Raw genomic sequence first — 20445 nt, forward strand, 5'->3', positions numbered from 1 at the left:
TCTATTCTTGTTCTTAGAAATGAAGGCTATTCCATGCGAGAAATTGCTAAGAAATTGAAGATTTCCTACAACGGTGTGTACTACTCCCTTCAGAGGACAGCACAAACAGGCTCTAACCAGAGTAGAAAAAGAAGTGGGAGGCCGCGTTGCACAACTAAGCAAGAAGATAAGCACATTAGAGTCTCTAGTTTGAGAAACAGACGCCTCACAGGTACCCAACTGGCACCTTCATTAAATAGTACCCGCAAAACACCAGTGTCAACATCTACAGTGAAGAGGCGGCTGCGGGATTTTGGGCTTCAGGGCAGAGTGGCAAAGAAAACGCCATATCTGAGACAGGCCAATAAAAGAAAAAGATTAAGATGGGCAAAAGAACACAGACATTGGACAGAGGAAGACTGGAAAAAAGTGTTGTGGACGGATGAATCCAAGTTTGAGGTGTTTGGATCACAAAGAAGAACGTTTGTGAGACGCAGAACAAATGAAAAGATGCTGGAAGAATGCCTGACGCCATCTGTTAAGCATGGTGGAGGTAATGTGATGGTCTGGGGTTGCTTTGGTGCTGGTAAGGTGGGAGATTTGTACAGGGTAAAAGGGATTCTGAATAAGGAAGGCTATCACTCCATTTTGCAACGCCATGCCATACCCAGTGGACAGCGCTTGATTGGAACCAATTTCATCCTACAACAGGACAATGACCCTAAACACACCTCCAAATTGTGCAAGAACTATTTACAGCAGAAGCAGGCAGCTGGTATTCTATCGGTAATGGAGTGGCCAGCGCAGTCACCAGATCTGAACCCCATTGAGCTGTTGTGGGAGCAGCTTGACCGTATGGTACGCCAGAAGTGCCCATCCAACCAATCCAACTTGTGGGAGATGCTTCTAGAAGCGTGGGGTGCAATTTCACAAGCTTACCTCAACAAATTAACAGCTAGAATGTCAAAGGTGTGCAATGCTGTAATTGCTGCAAAAGGAGGATTCTTTGACGAAAGCAAAGTTTGATGTAAAAACAATGTTATTTCAAATACAAATCATTATTTCTAACCTTGTCAATGTCTTGACTCTATTTTCTATTCATTTCACAACGCATGGTGGTGAATAAGTGTGACTTTTCATGGAAAACACAAAATTGTTTGGGTGACCCCAAACTTTTGAACGGTAGTGTACACGTTAGGTGTTTGGCGCGAAGATAATTGCTGTATAAGATCTAAGTCTTCAGATAAAAGATTCATAGTTTTACTTTATGCCTAAGGGTACTTTTAGATGAGCCGATTCTCATTTGAGTGAGCGAGGTCACCGGAAGATTAGGGCAAGTAGGACTTCAGGAAACAAACTTCAACTTGTACTTCTAGTAAGGTTTGTGTAAAGGGAAAGTATCATCAGAAAGTGATGCATTATTTAAGTCAGATTTGTATTAATACATTTCTGTGATTTTTCACATATACAATTCATTATTTGGCTCCCTCTTAGGAACCAAAGTGTAAAACCAGAAGATTTGGATCCAGCACATGCCAGACGGACTCTGATGGCTTCAATCTGGCTTCCTTCCACTCCTGGAATGTTCCCAGATGAAATAGAGCAGCATGTTGAACTATTTTGTCCTGGATTTTATGCCGAATCTGTGCTAGAGGCTCCAAATGTGAATGAATCCTTATACATACATTTGAAAGGGAGAAACAGAGGAATATCAAAACAGATTAGATGTTCTACAATTGTTATCTGATAATGCTGTACCAAGATCTAATAGAGCAGGAGAGGTGCTGGATCCTCCATAAATGCAGGAACTCACATGTAAGGCTTTCTCTGATTGTAGCATCATTTTTCCTTTTGTTCTTCACTCAGCACAGACCACTATGATGACTATCCCCGACAGCTGCAGAGTTTCCGCCGAGACGTCCTTGACCCCTACCATTTGTAACCTTCCTCAGTTTCCATACATACATCCATACCCCAAACTAGACTCTCACATAACTTCAGAGCCCAGACCAGATCCTTTAAATTATTTCAGACCCTACACTGGACCCCTAAATTAAAAGGGCTGATTAATGGAAGCAAATTTTTTTTGAAAAGTAGGTATGAGTGCTGTAGATACATGTACATAAAAGACATACCTGACTCAATCTCTCGCCTTCGCCCAGTGCCCTGCTGTTGTCTACTACCTGCTTTCGTGAGCCATGGACATGGGACTGCTGCACACAATCACCAGCTCACTTCTACCAGTGATCAGTTGCAGCATCACATGTCCCTGTGTCATCACTGCTGCAGCCAGAAGTTGAGAGAAGCGGGGTACCAGGCACCAACGGATCGGGTGAGCTCAATAGGATTACTTTAATGTTTTCACAGCACTACGACCTGCATTCAAACAATTCTGTTTCCCTGAAAAAAACCTTTAAATTCAGAGCAGACCTCTAAATTAATTTCAGACCATATACCCTTTACAATTCTTCAAACCCCTCTATATACTTACCTCTCCTTACTAGGTTTCTCCAGCTCATCTGTGCGGTACCAGTCTGTTGTGTACATACCTGGGGGAAAAGAAAAAAAAACAGAACGGACCCCAACAAGACTTACTGCTGTAAACCATGCCAGGATGCAAAATATGGCATTTGTGATCATAATTGTGCCAAGAATTATGGGACATGGTTATTTCCATAGTTCTTCCAGCATCGGGCTTCTCGCCACATTTAAATGTGCCATTCTCACATGTAGTATTTCAGTTCCATGGTACAATGAATTAACCCTTTCCAATCTAATTTGTATCCTGGTTTTTCTAGGGGGCTTACTCCTTTTCAGCCGTTATACAATGGCGCTATCTGCTGGCTAAAGCCAGTACTGCATGAGGTGACACATTGGATAGGCTCTGACAGCAGAGAGGCTGGCAATACACAGTAAGAGAACCATGACGGATGTCTTCCAACACTGGAGCTGTACAGCCTTAAATCATAATGTCTTTAGACGTCAGACAGTGGATTGGAAAGGGTTAACATAAGTAAAGAGGCCAAGAAAAGTTTTTATCATTTTATTTGTCTTAAAATAATCTTTAACTGCAGTATAATATCCAATACACAAGTCAACAGTTCATAAAAAAAAAATAATCCGAATTCTCTTCCCCCATCAGAGTACGCTATAACAGATTACACATTCATGTACGTTATGTACTGTATGTCCTTAGCTCCACGTAATGAGGGGCGTTGTTACAATCAGAGTGCTCTCACCTAATGCCAACTCAAGTGTTACTAACGATTCCGGTCTGTGTGGTTCTGTCAACCAGCAGAAAACATCCTGTAGACTGCGCCATTGCTGGTAGTCGGCTGACAACTAATACATTGTATTGTAGGAGGAATACCAGTGTATGTGGCATATGAGGTGATGCAAAAATGGAACGTACCAGAAGCAAGAAGGCAACGTGTACATTGGGTTAAACACTAAGAAAACTGAAGTCGTTCATTCTCTCTCTGCTTGCAGCTTCTCTCTAATATACAATTTTTTTAAAGCAACCCTCTGGTTTCGGGACAAAGTTCTGTCCAGGGACAGGAGGCAAGGGGGTAGGTTACCAGCGGTTGGTTTTCTCTGATCTGCAGGTTTCAGGCCCCGTTTTTGACTATACAAGAGGTCTGCAGAATTTTTCTTCTACCTAATGAACACTGTGCAGGGCTCTCATTGGCCAGTGCTGATCACAAGAGTAGGTATAGTGCGTTAGTAGTCACCACCAATGGAGATTAGGTAGTCTAAATATTGCGTTGGTCATCTTGGGCGTCCGAAAACAGGACCTGGGACTAGTTGATCAGAGGTACTACAGACAACAACTGTAGGTAATATACCCCCCTCCACCTTTGGTCCCAAGACAGAATTTGGTCCTGAAACAGGAGGGTTGCTTTAAGACACTTGCATAAGAGGTGAATACCCCCATCTACTTCCATGTCACTAAACTAAGGACTTCAAAAGTACTTTAAACCAGTGAAGCACAATCTTTTCTGGTCTGAATCCCACACTGTCAGCCTGAACCAACCCAAGGGCCGCAATGGAACTTAAATGGGTATTACCATCTGAGAGATTTAGGACATACCAAAATAAATGCTAAAAATGTCTGACATGCACATTCTGCTTCCAGGACTCACACCTATTGGGAGAACGGAGTTCTTCCATAGTAAGGAAGATGATGCATGCCACGCTCTATCATAGTTTAGAATTTAGTTTAGAAGCAGACAAATGTTTCACTACTCCCAAAAACTACAATGGAGATATCCACTTATGCATGGGTACCTCTATACCCAAGTACTACTCAGGGGTCATGAGTCCCCTTATTCTACCAATATATGGGGGCCCCAAAGATGATCACACAGTGTACCATTTTGGTACAAATCCACAGGAAAATCCATGTCAAATTCTGCACCATTTGCCCTTATCCTCCGGATAAGTCAGCAATAATGAATCAGCTGGCATCCGCGTCTTAGGACTCTGGGCAATCAGCCGATTGGATAACAGCTGTCCACGCTACAATATGCAGGGGTGAGAGCGGAAAAAATTGGCTCCAACTTCTATGTAGTGGCTGAAACTCATATTTGCAGGCGCAACCGTCATGGAGTTTAATGAGAGCTGCGCCTCCAATAACAAGTGCCTTCCACTACCCAAGGATCAGAGCAGCAGCTTCCACTTAGACCCCTCTGTATTGTAGCGTTAACGGCGGATGCCTGATCAGCTGATCGGTCAGGATCCCGAGTGGCGGACCCCAGCCTATCAACTATTGATGACCTATCCGGAGGCTAGCTCATCAATAGTATTAGCATGGAAAGCCCATTTATAAGTTAGCAGCCTGAAATTAGGATAACATACCCAATTCAGTACCGGTGAAAAATCAGTGCAATCTGCAGCAAAGTGTAATTTGCTTTGACAGCCATTCCATAGTTTCCTTCACCAACTCCAATACTATCCATGCATTGCTTGCTAGCTACCTGCAAGAGAGTGATCCTACTGATGACAGTATATTGGAGAACAGTTGGTTATACAATCGGTAGGCTCACCCAAACTTTACCCTCCACTTACACATTCTAAAACACGTCCCGTTATTCCTTTCTTCTACTCAGTATTTATACAGGATTATCTACATATCCAACGACTCAGTCTGTCTATTTCCACCCAAGCTGCCATGTTTTGCAAATTGAGGGAAGGAATACATGTTCATGTATCAATAAATAAAACTTTTCTAGTTGTAAAATTATTTTACAATTAAAGGGAAACGAGAAATATTTCATTATAAAAACAAGCAAAACGTTACTGATGTGGAATCAGTGGCAGAAATGGTTCTCTATAGATTATGAATAGCATATTACAACAATACAGCTTGGATATCCGTTTACCATCATCTGGATAGCCATGTGAAGCATAAGGGTCCCATGAGGAGTAATGCTCTGGAGCTCCTTCTGGCCCGCTTCCTCCAGAGATCATCACACCATATCTAGTACTAGTTGAGTATCCGCTAGAGATAAGATACGGTAAAATGCATCAAGTGTGGCCAATGGTGTCCTTCTGTGGACCTTGGCAGGATGCGTCACACCTTGATGATAGAATGGCATTACTAGTCGACTATAGAGACTGAAGCCCAATCTATTGAACCCATGTGAAGAGATCTAGAAAACTCAAAGACTGGGATACCAGAAAACTTTAGGCTACAGGGGGTACAAGGTGATATCTGCTGCCTACAATCCCACCGGCAGCATCCTAAGGGTATTTTCGCAATGGCAGGAACAAATTTGCATCAATATTTTTACAAGCCAATCGGTGATCATTCAGCTCCACTTGCATACAGCAATTAGCACCGCTGCATGTCCCTGATCAATCATTACAGCACATATTATTCCACTGTTGTCAGCAGCACACGACTTTACACAGGGAGATATACTGCCAACAACAGATGCTTTTTGGTGCCAGATAGAAGATGTGATCACTTGACACATTTGCTCATGTGTTAAGTGATCGCCGGCACACAGTCAGATGATTGGGTAGACGAGTGCTCGTTCGTGATCATTCACCCTTCATTTAGGTCAATCTGACCACGTTTGTAACTCTACTGTAAAATATTTCTGCATAAAGATGACAATGTGTAGTGCGGGGGTTCTGGAGATTTAGTGGAAGGAAGCCGGTAGGAAGAAGCCACAGGATCTCTACATGACATGACATCAGTAACGTTTACGGTCACCTTCACATGGGCTACATCCACTAAGGACTTTCGGCAGCAGAAAACCCACAGCAAACGGGGAAAAAAATGTGAAGTGACCAAGTACGCCTCAATGGTGTGGACTTAGACGCGGTTATTGTAGTGCATCTGCTGCAGGTTTTAACCCTTATACATCAAAAGTTGAAATTTGCAGCATCAATAGGCACGCTGCAGATTCTTTGCAGAAGTTTTCTGCACCACTTTAAGGAGATTTCTGAAATCCCCTTTACATGACTTGTACTGTAAATGCTGCAGATTTTACGCCATGCATGAAGCCGGCCTAAAAGGGATTTCCGGAATTACAATATTGGTGGGCTATCCTTGGTGTTTGAGCTCTCAGCGCCTGCACCAGCCAGCATCTTAAAGAGCCTATGACCCTTTGATTATACACCTTGCACACTATACAACTAGTAGCGTGTGTGGTGGATATTGCTACTATGATCCCAGTGCACTGTTTTTAAAGTATTATTAGTGTTTCTACAAATAAAGGGTATTCCCTGTACAATAATACCTTATGCAATTTTCCAATATACTTTCTGTATCAGTTCCTCGTGATTTCCTCACGAATTTGAGATCTTGGTTGGCAGTCACTCATTGGGATGCTGCACTGTTTCCTTCCAGTGCCCATAATGGTCACACGTTTTTTTTTGTTTTTTTTATACACTGGAGGTAAGCTGTGAAAGTTTCTGTTGAATGAGAGCAAGCAGAGATCTTAAAAACAACAGAAAATTGCATTCTATCACTGCAAGGAGAATAACCTTTTTTCCAAAAAACTGTTGAAGGGGTTTTCCGGGACTACAGTATCCTCAGGATAGTGATCAGTGGCATCCACTGCTCAGGATCACTGATGATCATCTGATTGAAGAGGCCGAGGTGCTATAGTGAGCACGGTGACCTCTTCTCAGGCCTGTGACGTCCCGTGGCCTGAAAGCAGCTCAACCCCATTCAACAGAATCGGACTGAGCTACAATATTGGGCACAGTGGCTATACAGTGTACGGCATTGTGGATGGTGCTCATCCAAATGCTGTTTGGCATGGATCCCAAGTAGCAGACCCCGTCAATCAACTATTGATGACCCATCTTGAGAATAGGTCATCAACAGTTTAGTCCTTGAAAACCCCTTTAATAATCCATCTTCAATGAAAGCTACAATTGCCAGGTCCCTCTGCGATTTGCCTCTTCTACCACGTGATCCACATCAACTACTTATTCTAAAAAGCCATCAATGTTACCAAACCAACACAGAACAGTCAGATGCTAGTAAATCTCAAGTAAGCCTATGACACGAATGAGCTCTCCCAATGACTGGGAAATCTAGGTTACACCCGTCATGTAGTGTGGAGCTCTGTGGTTCTATATTAAATAGCAGCTTTAAAGGGATTGTCCAGGGCTAGAAAAACATGGCTGCTTTCTTCCAAAACACAGCGCTACCCTTGTCCGTAGGTCATGCCTGGTATTGCAGCTCAGCTGCACTGCAATACTACACACAACGTGATAAGGGTGGCACTGTATTTGGAAGAAAGCAGCCATGTTTTTCTAACCCTGGACAACCACTTTAACGAAAAAGGTTTCTCAAGTTACAAAGGAACAGTTTAACCACTTCCTCAAAAAACTTTATGTTCTAACAGAACTCTTCATTTATACAATGCGCATAAAAATATGATGAAGGAATGGCCTCAGTGTTTACAGGAGTGCAAAGGGTTCATGTTTACAACTGCAAAAAAATTTAAAAAATGCCCAAAGAGCAAAAAAAAAAAAAATGCAAAAGAAAAAAAACAAAAAAAACCCTTTCCTGTCAAAAAAAAAAGAAGAAAAAAAACACTAAGTAAAAGCTATTATTCATGCCAATGGAATGGAATAAAACAATGTGGTTTACTGAATTGAGGCAGTTTTACAAATAAATAACACGAGCCTTCCTTTGTCCTGCACACACACATAAAGGAAAGTGTAATAATGTTACAACGGCGGACTTAGATGCTCTTGTAAACATGACTTATTATGCGGAGCATTTGCATTGCAGTGCGATCTGCGCTCATTTACAATTTAGTCATGGAGCATGCACCCAGGAAAATGAAATGAAGCTTCTGGTACAGTTCTTCTCCTTTCCTCTTCCTCTGTGAATTGCATGAATAGGAAATTCTTCGGCTTCTATAAAATTTCCAAGTCAACATGCCGAACATCAGGATTGCGTTGCTGTAACAAAGGAGAGTTGTAATTAATGACACGTAAGGAAACATTTGCATCCCGGCCACATTACTCTGTCTTCAGCAACAGAAAAATGGTCTGTGCTATAGATATCGCCTGTGAAAGATAACCGTTGGGGAAGAAAGGCCCCCTGCCTGCCGAAGTGCAGACGTGCTCTGCAACCTCAATCTGTTCACATCATAAGTGAGGCTTAATGGTCCTAATTAACGCTGGAAAGTCCTCTTCTCCCGGCTAGGTCTACATGGAAGTTTTAGAGAAACAGACATCGGAGCAGATGCGGGCGGCGGGTCTCACTCCTCGCCTCACTCTCAGGCTGCAGCTATTCAGCGACTATCATTAGGGGCTCCAAGTTTCCTCCGACTAGACCCCTACGTCTTCAAGTAGGTTGTCATCCCAAGACGAATACTGTATATTTCCTGACAGCGTCATTCCTAAACATCAGCGTTTACAAGAGACGTTTGTTTCTATGGCAGCGTGGATAGTGTAAAGTTGACAGTAGAGGGACAAAGCTTCATATAACCTTATGGGTCCAAGTAAAAAAACTGATGACTTTAGCGTATGGAAATGTTCAGACATGACCATATATGATCCACTGATGTTTTAGAACGAGTACTGATAACCTATCCTTAGGTTAAGTCATCAATATCAGATCGGCGGGGGTCTGACGCCCATTACCTCCGCTAATCAGCTGTCTTTCGGATCCACTTTGTGTCAGAAATAAACATATCGATACACTGCAGTAGCCCACAATGGTATTGCAGACTTGGTCCTACTTAAAGTGACTCTCCAGTTCTGGACAAACAAAGATGGCCACACTGCTTCGCTGATGCACACTGTTCATTAGTATGTGTTGGTAGTCTAAGACACTACATGCTGCTCCTTCCTACTGGTCAGTGCTGGCCATATGGGTAGTGCTTCTCAATTAAAGCAGGTGTAGGGTCTTAGTCTAATGCTGCATACTATTACACAGGGTGCATCAGGTAGTCGGAGAAGACGTCCGGCCATCCTTGTTTGTCACTTTGCATGGGTCCTGGCAGGCACTACCAATACAGGCTGCCGCACAGTACATTGAGCGGTGTTTTTTCAGCACATAGCAGCTCCAAAAAATATTGGGGGTGCCGAGTGTCGGGCCCCCAAAGATTGGATACTGATGACCTATCCTGAGGATACTAGTCTTGGAAAGCCCTGTAAAGTGACTTTTAAAAGCTTTGTGTAATTTCAGTGTAAACATGTAATGGTGACCCACATTTGGTAATTTGTGAGCACAAGCTCTCACTGACGCACATAGAATAAGGGTTTTTCAGTGGTCAAGAATGTATAAAATCTAGTTCACGTCTGCAGGAGCCAGCATACATTACATAGGCAGCCCACTGATGGTGAATTGTGCAATGCACTATTCCCACTGTGGAGGCGCTGTAGGGAAATGTAACACTTGCTGCCATAGACTACAGTGGATTGCAGGGAATCTCATCAGCAGCCAGTCGCCCTGTGACCAGCTTATAATGTTGAGGGTGTCTTCTAACAAGTAATAGTTCCAAGCAGACGTCTTCATACACGGAGAGAAAAACTTGTATGCGACAGGTGAAAAATATAAGAAACAGAATTGCCTTTGTTCTCCCATTAAATACAACATTTTGGCCTTTCCAGTCTTTGGAGAGGCCGAAGCGTTACATTTAATGGAAGAATAAAGGCAATTCTATTTCTTATATTTTTGCACCCAAGATGCTGTCACATACAAGATTTTCTACTGGTTTTTGATCTATGGACTCTGGACCTGAGTAACTTTGCATGGAGCGCCCCACAACTGAGGGGATTGGATTGTGCTGCTGACATCGCTGGATTGGGTGATCTTCATACACTGAAACATTCTATAAACACTCTAATGCAAGCTATGGGCTCATTGATTTTAATGGGATCTGCGCCTGCAATTACAAGCACCGACTGCTACACAGGAGTCAGAGGAGCAGTAGCTTCCGCTCTGTTCCCTGTGTATTGCGGTGCTGACAGAGGGTGCCGCTCAGTTGATCAGCCGGGGTGCCGAGCAGCGGATCCCAGCCGATCAACTAATGATGACCTATCCTGAGGAGAGGGGATCAACCATTATTTCCCTGGAAACCCCTTTTAATAAGTAGCACAGACGCTGAGTGGCTGGCAGTAAACCCCAGGGCTTCTGGATTTCATTTCTACCTTGGCACAAAATGCTTGGACATGAGGCTTCCTCCAGGTACGACACTTTCATGCAGTCCGAAGGTCCATTAACATTAGTTGTATGTATGTGAGTGATGAACATTATGTTGCTATGTAAGTAACGGCAATAAAAATATGTAATTTCTGAGTTTGAAAGTTTGCAAGTTTCTGTATGCTACACACTCCAAACTTTCAATATAAAAATCTATCAGTGCTGCTCTTATGAAAGCTACATTTAACATGGAAAACGATCAGTCTGCTCAGAAAGACTATTTCACCTTCACATAGAGCGGTTATTAGCGAAACTGGAGCTGTGATATATCTGCAATGAATTTAGAGAAGGGAGCAGGAGCGCAGCCAGGCTGCTTATGCCAGAGTGCGAAAATTAGGTGCATAGATTTCCCCGGGGTTTGGGGGCAAAATAATATAGTAATGTTTCTTCACCAAAGTAAAGCTTGTCCTATCCCACCTTTTTCCTTATCCTCAGTGGTGCTCTTCACGTGTTAAAAGGGGTTGTTGGAGTTATGAGAGAGCCTCCTAAAGGGTCCCCCATGGTGTAAAATAAAGCAGCGGATACTCACCCACCACCGCCACCGCCGCCGCCGCCGCGGAAAAATAGAGCATGCTGTGATCTTTAACTCGCAATTGGTTTCCGCGAGTGTGCAGAAAGAAGCGATTTTCCATAGCATGCTATGATTGGTACTTGCTGCAGTTCCGTGGCGCGGCTGCCAACTGCGGATTCCGCAATGCAAATTCATTCGTGTGCAGGCAGCCATATAAAAGAAAAACAATGTAACTGAACTAATCGCACACAGAGTTGGGCCGGCTGCACATGGCTGGATTAGCACTGCGGGATCCAGAGTGGATGTCCGACTCCGGATTCTGCAGCAAATACTGCCCATAACATGCTATTGAAAAATGCTTTTTCCTCCACACAAGCGGAAATAAAATTGAGATTTTCCGCCTGTGGAGGGAAAAAAAAATAATCGCAGCATGTCCTATTTTTGCACGGATTCCGCGCGGATTACTTCCATTGAAGTCAATGGAAGCAGTCTGATCCGCAGTCCTTCCGCAATGACATTGGGAAAAGGTCACGGATTGCATGTCAAAGCAGTACAGGGAAGATACAGAAAAGGCAAGTACATGCAGATGCTGGCTGGGCACAGGATCTGATTCCGCTGCAGGCTCCCCGATGCGTAATCTGACCCGGTCGTGTACAGCCGGATTAAAGATAATAAGCCATTTTATATGGGAGGGAAATTATCTTTATGCAGGATAACTTATAACCTTCTGCTCCAGCATTTCCTGCTCAAGTAAACAAAGTCTTGTAATTAAAAACTTCCAAAGTTGGCGTCTTCTTCCCAATAGTTACCAATTTAGTTCATTGTTTTTTTCATTATAAGAGGTTTCTGGGAAGGTGGGGTGACAACTAGAGATGAGCGAACGTACTCGGTAAGGCCGATTTCGCAATCAAGCACCGCGATTTTCGAGTACTTCACTACTCGGGTGAAAAGTACTCGGGGGCGCTGTGGGGCGGGGCGTGGTGGAGCGGGGGGTAGCAGCGCAGAACAGGTGGGAGCTCTCTCTCTCCCCCCCACTCCCCTCTGCAACCCCCCGCTCACCCACAGCGCCCCCGAGTACTTTTCACCCGAGTAGTGAAGTACTCGAAAATCGCGGTGCTCGATTGCGAAATCGGCCTTACCGAGTACGTTCGCTCATCTCTAGTGACAACCAATAGGATAGTAATCCCTTCCACATCCTACTAAAGTCCCAAATGACAACTCAACAGTAATGAAGCAATACAGAAGTGATCAGGGCTGAAAAGCTGAATGACGACACAAGTGGAGGTTGTGATTGTCAGGGCTGTAGCTGCGAGTTTGGCAGCGATGCTCGACTCTTTAGCAGTCTGGGTGAGGGCCCCGTAAGTCACTGGCTATGCGCCCATGAATTGTGACAAGTGTCCCAACTAAATACAGGTAGTTACAAGATGCAAAGTGCAATTGATCGATGCTACAACACTAGACTAATTGCTACTGCGCCCACTAAGCTGCCCCTTTGTGCACTTACATCATTCTTTAAAATTGCAAGCCGTGCTTGGCTGATCGGCCATGTGATCAGTAATTTAAAGAGCCATGACTGGCGAAGATCAACATATGGGGAGGTGGTTAGTAACAGCATCACATACTGCCGTATATCAGGGAAAAGACTTCATAACACGGCTGAGATGTACTCTAATAGAAGAGTGATTTCCAGTGCCCCAGCCTGCCAGGCTCTGCTTCTCTGTTCCTTAATAAACAGGTCTGCGCCCCTCCTCAGCTCCATCAGCCTGGCAATGTGTTTAGCATTGTGTACTGCACATAATGCGCGGTATTCTTACCTCATCTAATGATGCATAACTTAATGTGACAGAACTCATCTCTTCAGTACATGCATCAGCAGACATCCTCTGCCTGGATTAGGCTCCTCTATATGACTACATTACAGAATGTGCATACAATAGATAAGCAAACAAGCAACATTACTGCAAAGCTGGGAGAATAAATATAGTGACAAGTGTGCGAAATAAGAGCAAGGAAATCCATATGATAAGAATCAGCATGTGCTCATTACAGATAAATTAGCAGCGCTGCGCAGAGCATTTAGCTGATATTCCCATTATCTGAAGCCTTTGGTAGTACAGGAATGTAGTCCTAAGGGTGTTCTTTACATGGGCCGACAGCAGAAGCTTGGCAAGCGCTGGTCAATGAGATTGGCGCTTGTTCAGATGGCCTTTACGCAAGCCGATGCAGCCTGCATTGGGGAGGAACGATTGCAATAGTGATCATTCATCCCCGTTACAGTATCACCCTTGTTGGCAGCATATTCCTCTTCACTAACGGAGATCTGATGCCAACCAGGTTGATTTTTTTTTTTTTTGATGGCACAAACGATTAGGTCAGCTGATGAACAAGTATTTGCTGATGGGGTGCAGCTTCACACAGCCTAATAATCAGGCAAACAAACACGGTTATGAACGTTTTAATCTGATCATTTAGCCATAAAGGGCCATTTAGACACGATTATCACTCAAAATTCACTCAAAAGCAATCTTTTGAGGTCGAATTGTTGGGTGTAAATGTGTCTATCATTCAGTTTTCTGACGAACAATGAATTTCAGTTCTGCTTGAAAACAGTCATTCGGCAGAACAGCTGATGAGGAGGACCACACTCTGTTCTCTGCCTGGCGACCGCTGAGAACTGCTGATTACATTGTATCAGCTGTTCTCAGCTGTCAGCCCTGCCAGCAGAACAAAAGGAATGTAATCAAGAAACAGCGGGTGGTCTGTTCCCTGAATACAGCTCCCGGCGGCTCACATGCTGCTAATAGACATTAGTACCAAGTAGTAGTTTATGCAAAATGATTGCTCAAAAGCCATCTTTTGAGCGATCATCTTTGCTGTGTAAATGCACCTTAACACTGGCAGATAATTTGTCCATAATGAGGACCAAGCGACAATATGGCATAATTGATCAGAACTTATACAATTGCCAATTACATGCTGCAATCAACAAACTGTATGGGGATAAAGAAACATTTTAAAAGGGGTTTTCGACTAGATAGGTCATTAATCCCTTCAGTGGCAGGTTTATTATTATATAATAGAGCCTCACAGGAGATTTTCCGGTAGTGCCACTAAAGGGATTTACTGGGGCTAAACTATTGATGAGGATTGGTCAACAGTAGTTGATCAGTGAAGGTCCTCTGCTCAGGATCCCTGCTGATCAGCTGATTGAAGAAGTGGTGACACTCATGTGAGCACCACTGTCACTTTAATTGGCGGATCACCAGGGATCCCAAATGATGGACTCCTGCTGATCAACTATTAACCCCTTTAGTGGCACGCCCGGAAAATCTCCTGTGAGGCTCTATTATAGAATAATTAACCTGCCACTGAAGGGGTTAATATGATCCCTTGTCCGCACAGTTTTCATTTTGTTGGCAGAACATTTCCTGTTTACACAAGATGTTCTCCAAAACAAATGATGATTTTTATGCCCGAAATTGTGAACAGGAAAAGCCCGAAGCTAAGAACAGAAAACAGGACTTTAAGAGATACTACACATATGGTCCCCAGGAAGGACCTGGCCCAGGGGTGATAATGGTGGATCACTACATCAGTTTAGAAATCTTGAGCGTCTATTGAAATGGACAGTGTAAAGGGCCATTACATGGGATGATTATTGCTCAATATTCATTCAAATGAACGAAAATGAGTGATAATCATTCAGTGTAAATGCAAAAAAAAAAGCATATAGTATTTATCGCTGACTTTCAGTCAGCATAAAAAATATTGCTGGCTTCTCGTACCGTGTAAATGCTCAGTGATTCACATATAAGGTGAAGCACTGAGCGAGAAGTCCAGCGGTGATCTCTGCCTTTCTAAATGAGCTGTACAATTCATTGAATGGCTGTGATTGGCTGAGCCAGCGCTCGAGGAACCAATCAGAGCAATCTCTTGCTGGAGGCGGGGTCTTCAAACCCTGATAAGATCAAGAAATACTATGTCGGGGATGTCAAGCACCCAGAAGCCTGCCCGGAGCTCTGGAGAGCAGCGAAAGGGGACCCGGAAGGCACCTGCTAGGCGAGTATGTTCTTTTTTTCTATTCTAGAGCAGCTGGGGCTGATTTTTGGGGTAGGGCTTCTATTTCAATCGCTCTCCACCCTCACCCCAAATAGAAGGGCACGTTTAACATGGCCATAAACGCGGTACCAAGTTTTGCTGCGCTTTCAGCAACGCTGAAACCACTGCACATTTATTTCAATGGGTGACGCAGGGCTGAAAGTGGCCAAAAATAGAAGAGGCATCGCTTTCAAAGTGCAGCATTGAAAAGGCTGCATTTTAACACTTGTGTGAGCAGCCCCATTGAAATGAATGGCAGCGTTGTACAGTATTTAGCGCAGCGCTAAATGCTGTATAAAAACGCCTGTGTGAGGGAGGCCTTAATGCTAGAATGCCAGTCCTTGACCTCAACTTCATACCACATTCAGACAGTTTACTATATATAGAAGCAGATTTTCTTTGGTTACCTGTACGCAGTCTTTTAAGTCCATCACCCCCTGATGTTGTGCACCAGTCTGGTTTTGCAATGACTGAGTCTTATACCTCCTCAAAAGTTTTAAAATAAAATACCTCCTTGGTGAAGTTTTCATTTATGTTTTTTCTAATTTAATGATAAAAGTGTAGCCATATTCATGCAAAATTACCATTTTATTACTATTTTATATCACTTTCTGGGAGACCAACTTGATAACGGTAGAACATCTGTGTGATTTGTTATCTCTGATACATGACCATGAGAGCTGACTGCTACTGTGACCTCATTGGCTCATTACACATATTCCAATCAGGGACAGCGGGTTCATACCAAGCTTAGGATGTTGGGTGTGCTTTTTAGAATTTTATTTTATCATTACAAAAAGAACTACGTTGTACGCCATTAAACATAAAAAATGCACTTTTTCAAAAAGGTTTTCACAATTGTGGCCACTAGTGTAGATATTTCATACAACCAGATGCTTATTACACACATAGTTGGGCAAATGTGCACACAGAGTAGACAGTCTTTAAATGCACCAGATTCATCACAGCGTCTCCTTGCTGGATGGTAAATTTGGCGTATCTTAAGATTGTCTAGTTCAGTGATGGCGAACCTTTTAGAGGCCGAGTGCCCAAACTGCAACCCAAAACCCACTTATTTACCGCAAAGTGCCAACATGTCAGGGGGAGATCTTATCACAATGCATGATTTTTACCTTTGTCATTCTAAAAAGGACAAGGCCGCTTCAAAATAGACAGCGTGCAGATTTTGACTGCTTTTTGGATGCGGAAATGCTGCAGAATGTCCTCAGCGGAAATTTCTGTCAAAAATTCTGCAGCATTTCTGCATCCAAAAAGCAGTCAAAATCTGCACCCTGTCTATTTTGAAACAGCCCTGCCCATTTCCGCCACATGTAAACATACCCCAGCAATAATAGTGACCCCCCCCAGCGGCCCCAGTGTTAATTGTCACCCCCCCCCCCCCACCCCAAAGAGGCCCCAGCAATAATAGTGACCCCCTCCCACAGCAATAACAGGGACATCCCCCAGCGGCCCCGGCAATAACAGGGACATCCCCCAGCGATAACAGAGATCTCCCCTAGCGATAACAGTGGCACTCCCCCCGCCCCCCAGCGATAACAGTGACCCCTCTAGCGGTAATAGTTACCCCCCACAGCGGCCCCCAGTATCACAGCGACACCCCCAGAGCGGCCGCCATTATCACAGCGACACCCCCAGAGCGGCCGCCATTATCACAGCGACACCCCCACAGCGGCCGCCATTATCACAGCGACACCCCCACAGCGGCCGCCATTATCACAGCGACACCCCCACAGCGGCCGCCATTATCATAGCGACACCCCCACAGCGGCCGCCAGTATCATAGCTACACCCCCACAGCGGCCGCCAGTATCATAGCGACACCCCCAGAGCGGCCGCCAGTATCATAGCGACACCCCCAGAGCGGCCGCCAGTATCATAGCGACACCCCCAGAGCGGCCGCCATTATCATAGCGACACCCCCAGAGTGGCCGCCATTATCACAGCGACACCCCCACAGCGGCCGCCAGTATCACAGCGACACCCCCACAGCGGCCGCCAGTATCACAGCGACACCCCCACAGCGGCCGCCATTATCACAGCGACACCCCCACAGCGGCCGCCATTATCACAGCGACACCCCCACAGCGGCCGCCATTATCACAGCGACACCCCCACAGCGGCCGCCATTATCACAGCGACACCCCCACAGCGGCCGCCATTATCACAGCGACACCCCCACAGCGGCCGCATTATCATAGCGACACCCCCACAGCGGCCGCATTATCATAGCGACACCCCCACAGCGGCCGCCATTATCATAGCGACACCCCCACAGCGGCCGCCATTATCATAGCGACACCCCCACAGCGGCCGCCATTATCATAGCGACACCCCCACAGCGGCCGCCATTATCATAGCGACACCCCCACAGCGGCCCCCAGTATCATAGCGACACCCCCACAGCGGCCCCCAGTATCATAGCGACACCCCCACAGCGGCCCCCAGTATCATAGCGACACCCCCACAGCGGCCCCCAGTATCATAGCGACACCCCCACAGCGGCCCCCAGTATCATAGCAACACCCCCACAGCGGCCCCCAGTATCATAGCAACACCCCCACAGCGGCCCCCAGTATCATAGCAACACCCCCACAGCGGCCCCCAGTACCATAGCAACACCCCCACAGCAGCCCCCAGTATCACAGTGACACCCCACAGCGGCCTCCAGTATCATAGTGACACACCACAGCACCCCCTCCCCCCGAAGACCCACATACTTACCCTCACCTCCTTGTGTAAGCTCCGCTGCTCCTCTGACCGGCGCTGATCTCGGTGCACACTGTGACAGCAGTGTGCTGCCGGACGCCTCCTCCCCCTGCTCTTGCAGAACCAAGTAGTAGGAGACGTCAGGGGAGGGGGAAGGAGGATTCTGGCTGCACACTGACGTCACAGTGTGCGCCGGGATCAGCGCTGCTTAGTGAACGCTGGCAGGGGAGCCCGAGAGTAGAGATGCTAACAAGCAGCAGCTCTCACTCTGGCAGACTTCGGTACCATTATATGGATGGAGGGTCCTGTAACACTACATTTTTGCCCTGCAGGGACCCTTGGGAGCCAGAGCCTTGGGCAGCATTTCATATTAAAGGGGCCTTGTTTGATAACACCTTTAACAAGCATGGGAATTTTTTCTTTTTTTTTTTAATGCATGCTGAATTATTTCTGGACGGTACGGTGTCAAACGACATGAAGTTTACTGTGCTTATTATGCAGAGGAAACTTAGCAATTAAATCAGCAAATTACAAAAGCTTTACACAGCGCAAAAATAGCCACAGACTCCTGATCTAAGAACTCCGCCGCCTTTAAATGTATATGCGGATAACATTTTTTATATTAATTTTATTAAAAGGCTAAGGCTCATATTTCATAAAATTATAAAGCATTTCAGTAATAATCACATAATTAATCTTTAATTATCGTAATGCCAAAACATGATATATTATTCTGTTAAGCGGCAGACCAGCAAATTAATTATGTGAGGCTATAAAAACTCAAACACTGAGACGTTACAAAAGGTGAGTGCGATAATCTGGCATTTACTTCGATATGTAAAAATATTATATATATTTAGGACAGAGTAACGCCGCTTTTTAGTTTCATGATCAGTGGACGGGGTTGTATTAGCACTAACCATAACCCAATCCAGAGGACGGTGTCGGCTTTAAAATGGAGTATTACTATAACAGAAAGTGATGGCATATTGGTAGTTTATGCCATGCTTTTGTGACCGGTACGAGTCGGACAGATGGGACCTCCACCGATCCAAAGAATGAAGGTGCTGTAGTGCCCATTTACCAGTAAAGGCCTTCAAAAAGTTTTTTCCCTTCACTTCTGCGCTCGTGGACACTCCCTGTGAGGGTAACTGAAAAACTGACCCATTCGTACAGGCCCCTTCATTATCATAATCAAGGGAAGGTAGGTTTCCCAAAGGGCTGCACCCCCACCAATCACAATATTATGGTAGAACATACATTAGAGGGAATAAAGCGATTTCATTTACCAGGAAATACAAACCCCTGAGTTGTCCTCTCATGTGAAGTCCATCCGGTCAGATTTAGGTTATTTCGTCTAAAAAAATTTTTTGAAGGTGACAACTGCTAAAAACAACTATTACAGTGCCCATAAGGGATGCCGCTCAGCTTTCACACACTTGGGAGTGGTGTATAAATTTGCACTGTTCATAATCCTTGCTGCTTCCTTCTCAAGTACTGCTCTCACTGAAGGGAATGGGGCAGAACTCCATTACCAAACCCGATATCAGTGCTACAGATGGTGTTTGTACAGTTCCGGCCACCTGACCTATAGACTGAAGTTAATATGCCATTTTTACCACATCATGAATGCCACAAAAACAAAAACACCCTGAAAAAATGAGCCAATTGCATTTTCTCAAATTTCACCCTACCTAAATTTTTCTCCATATGGTACCATTAAAAATTCCAAATCATCATGTAAAAATACATGACCTCATAAAGCTCGGTCAATGAAAAAAAATAAAGTTATGGTACTTGAAAGGCGAGGATGAAAAAAAAAAAAAAAAGGAATCGAAAAATGGCTGGAATTAAAGGGTTAATAGGCTAACAATGATAGGTTCAAATCATTGGAAAACAGAAGCATTGCAAGCACTCCAGTCTATGGTCTAAACAATTGCATGTTCCAGGCCAGCCGTAGGGCCAAAAAGAAGAAAAAATAAAAAGTAAATTATTTCAAAGCCACTTAAAAAAGTAAATAAAATAACCCCTTCACATTTTCACATAGAAAAAATAAAATAAAAATCATTGGTATTACTAAGTCTGTAAAAAACGCACTTGCAGATTTTGTTGGTTTTTTGAGCCAATGCCAGAAGCGGATCCAGCAGGAAGGGTAAGTACTAGAGATGAGCGAGCGTACTCGGATAAGCACTACTCGCTCGAGTAATTTGCTTTATCCGAGTATCGCTGTGCTCGTCCCTGAAGATTCGGGTGCCGCTGCGGCTGACAGGTGAGTCGCAGCGGGGAGCAGGGAAGAGCGGGCGGGAGAGAGGGAGAGAAAGATCTCCCCTCCGTTCCTCCCCGCTCTCCCCTGCAGCTCCCCGCTCCGTGCCGGCACCCGAATCTTCAGGGACGAGCACAGCGATACTCGGATAAAGCAAATTACTCGAGCGAGTAGTGCTTATCC

At 44.7% G+C, this 20445-nt stretch overlaps 1 protein-coding gene across 2 annotated transcripts in view; it reads right to left on the bottom strand.

Annotated features, from left to right (window-relative positions):
- Window positions 1-3007: 3007 nt before the first annotated feature.
- SLC30A9 (solute carrier family 30 member 9) overlaps window positions 3008-20445 on the bottom strand; it is a 123845-nt gene continuing 106407 nt past the window's right edge. For both annotated transcript variants that reach the window (XM_066573140.1, XM_066573139.1), the window contains one exon: window positions 3008-8412. In XM_066573140.1, coding sequence (XP_066429237.1) covers window positions 8368-8412 — 45 coding nt within the window. In that variant the 3' untranslated portion in view covers window positions 3008-8367. The remainder of the gene's footprint in view (window positions 8413-20445) is intronic.

Source organism: Eleutherodactylus coqui, chromosome 7 (assembly GCF_035609145.1).
Source record: "Eleutherodactylus coqui strain aEleCoq1 chromosome 7, aEleCoq1.hap1, whole genome shotgun sequence".
Lineage (NCBI taxonomy): Eukaryota > Metazoa > Chordata > Amphibia > Anura > Eleutherodactylidae > Eleutherodactylus > Eleutherodactylus coqui.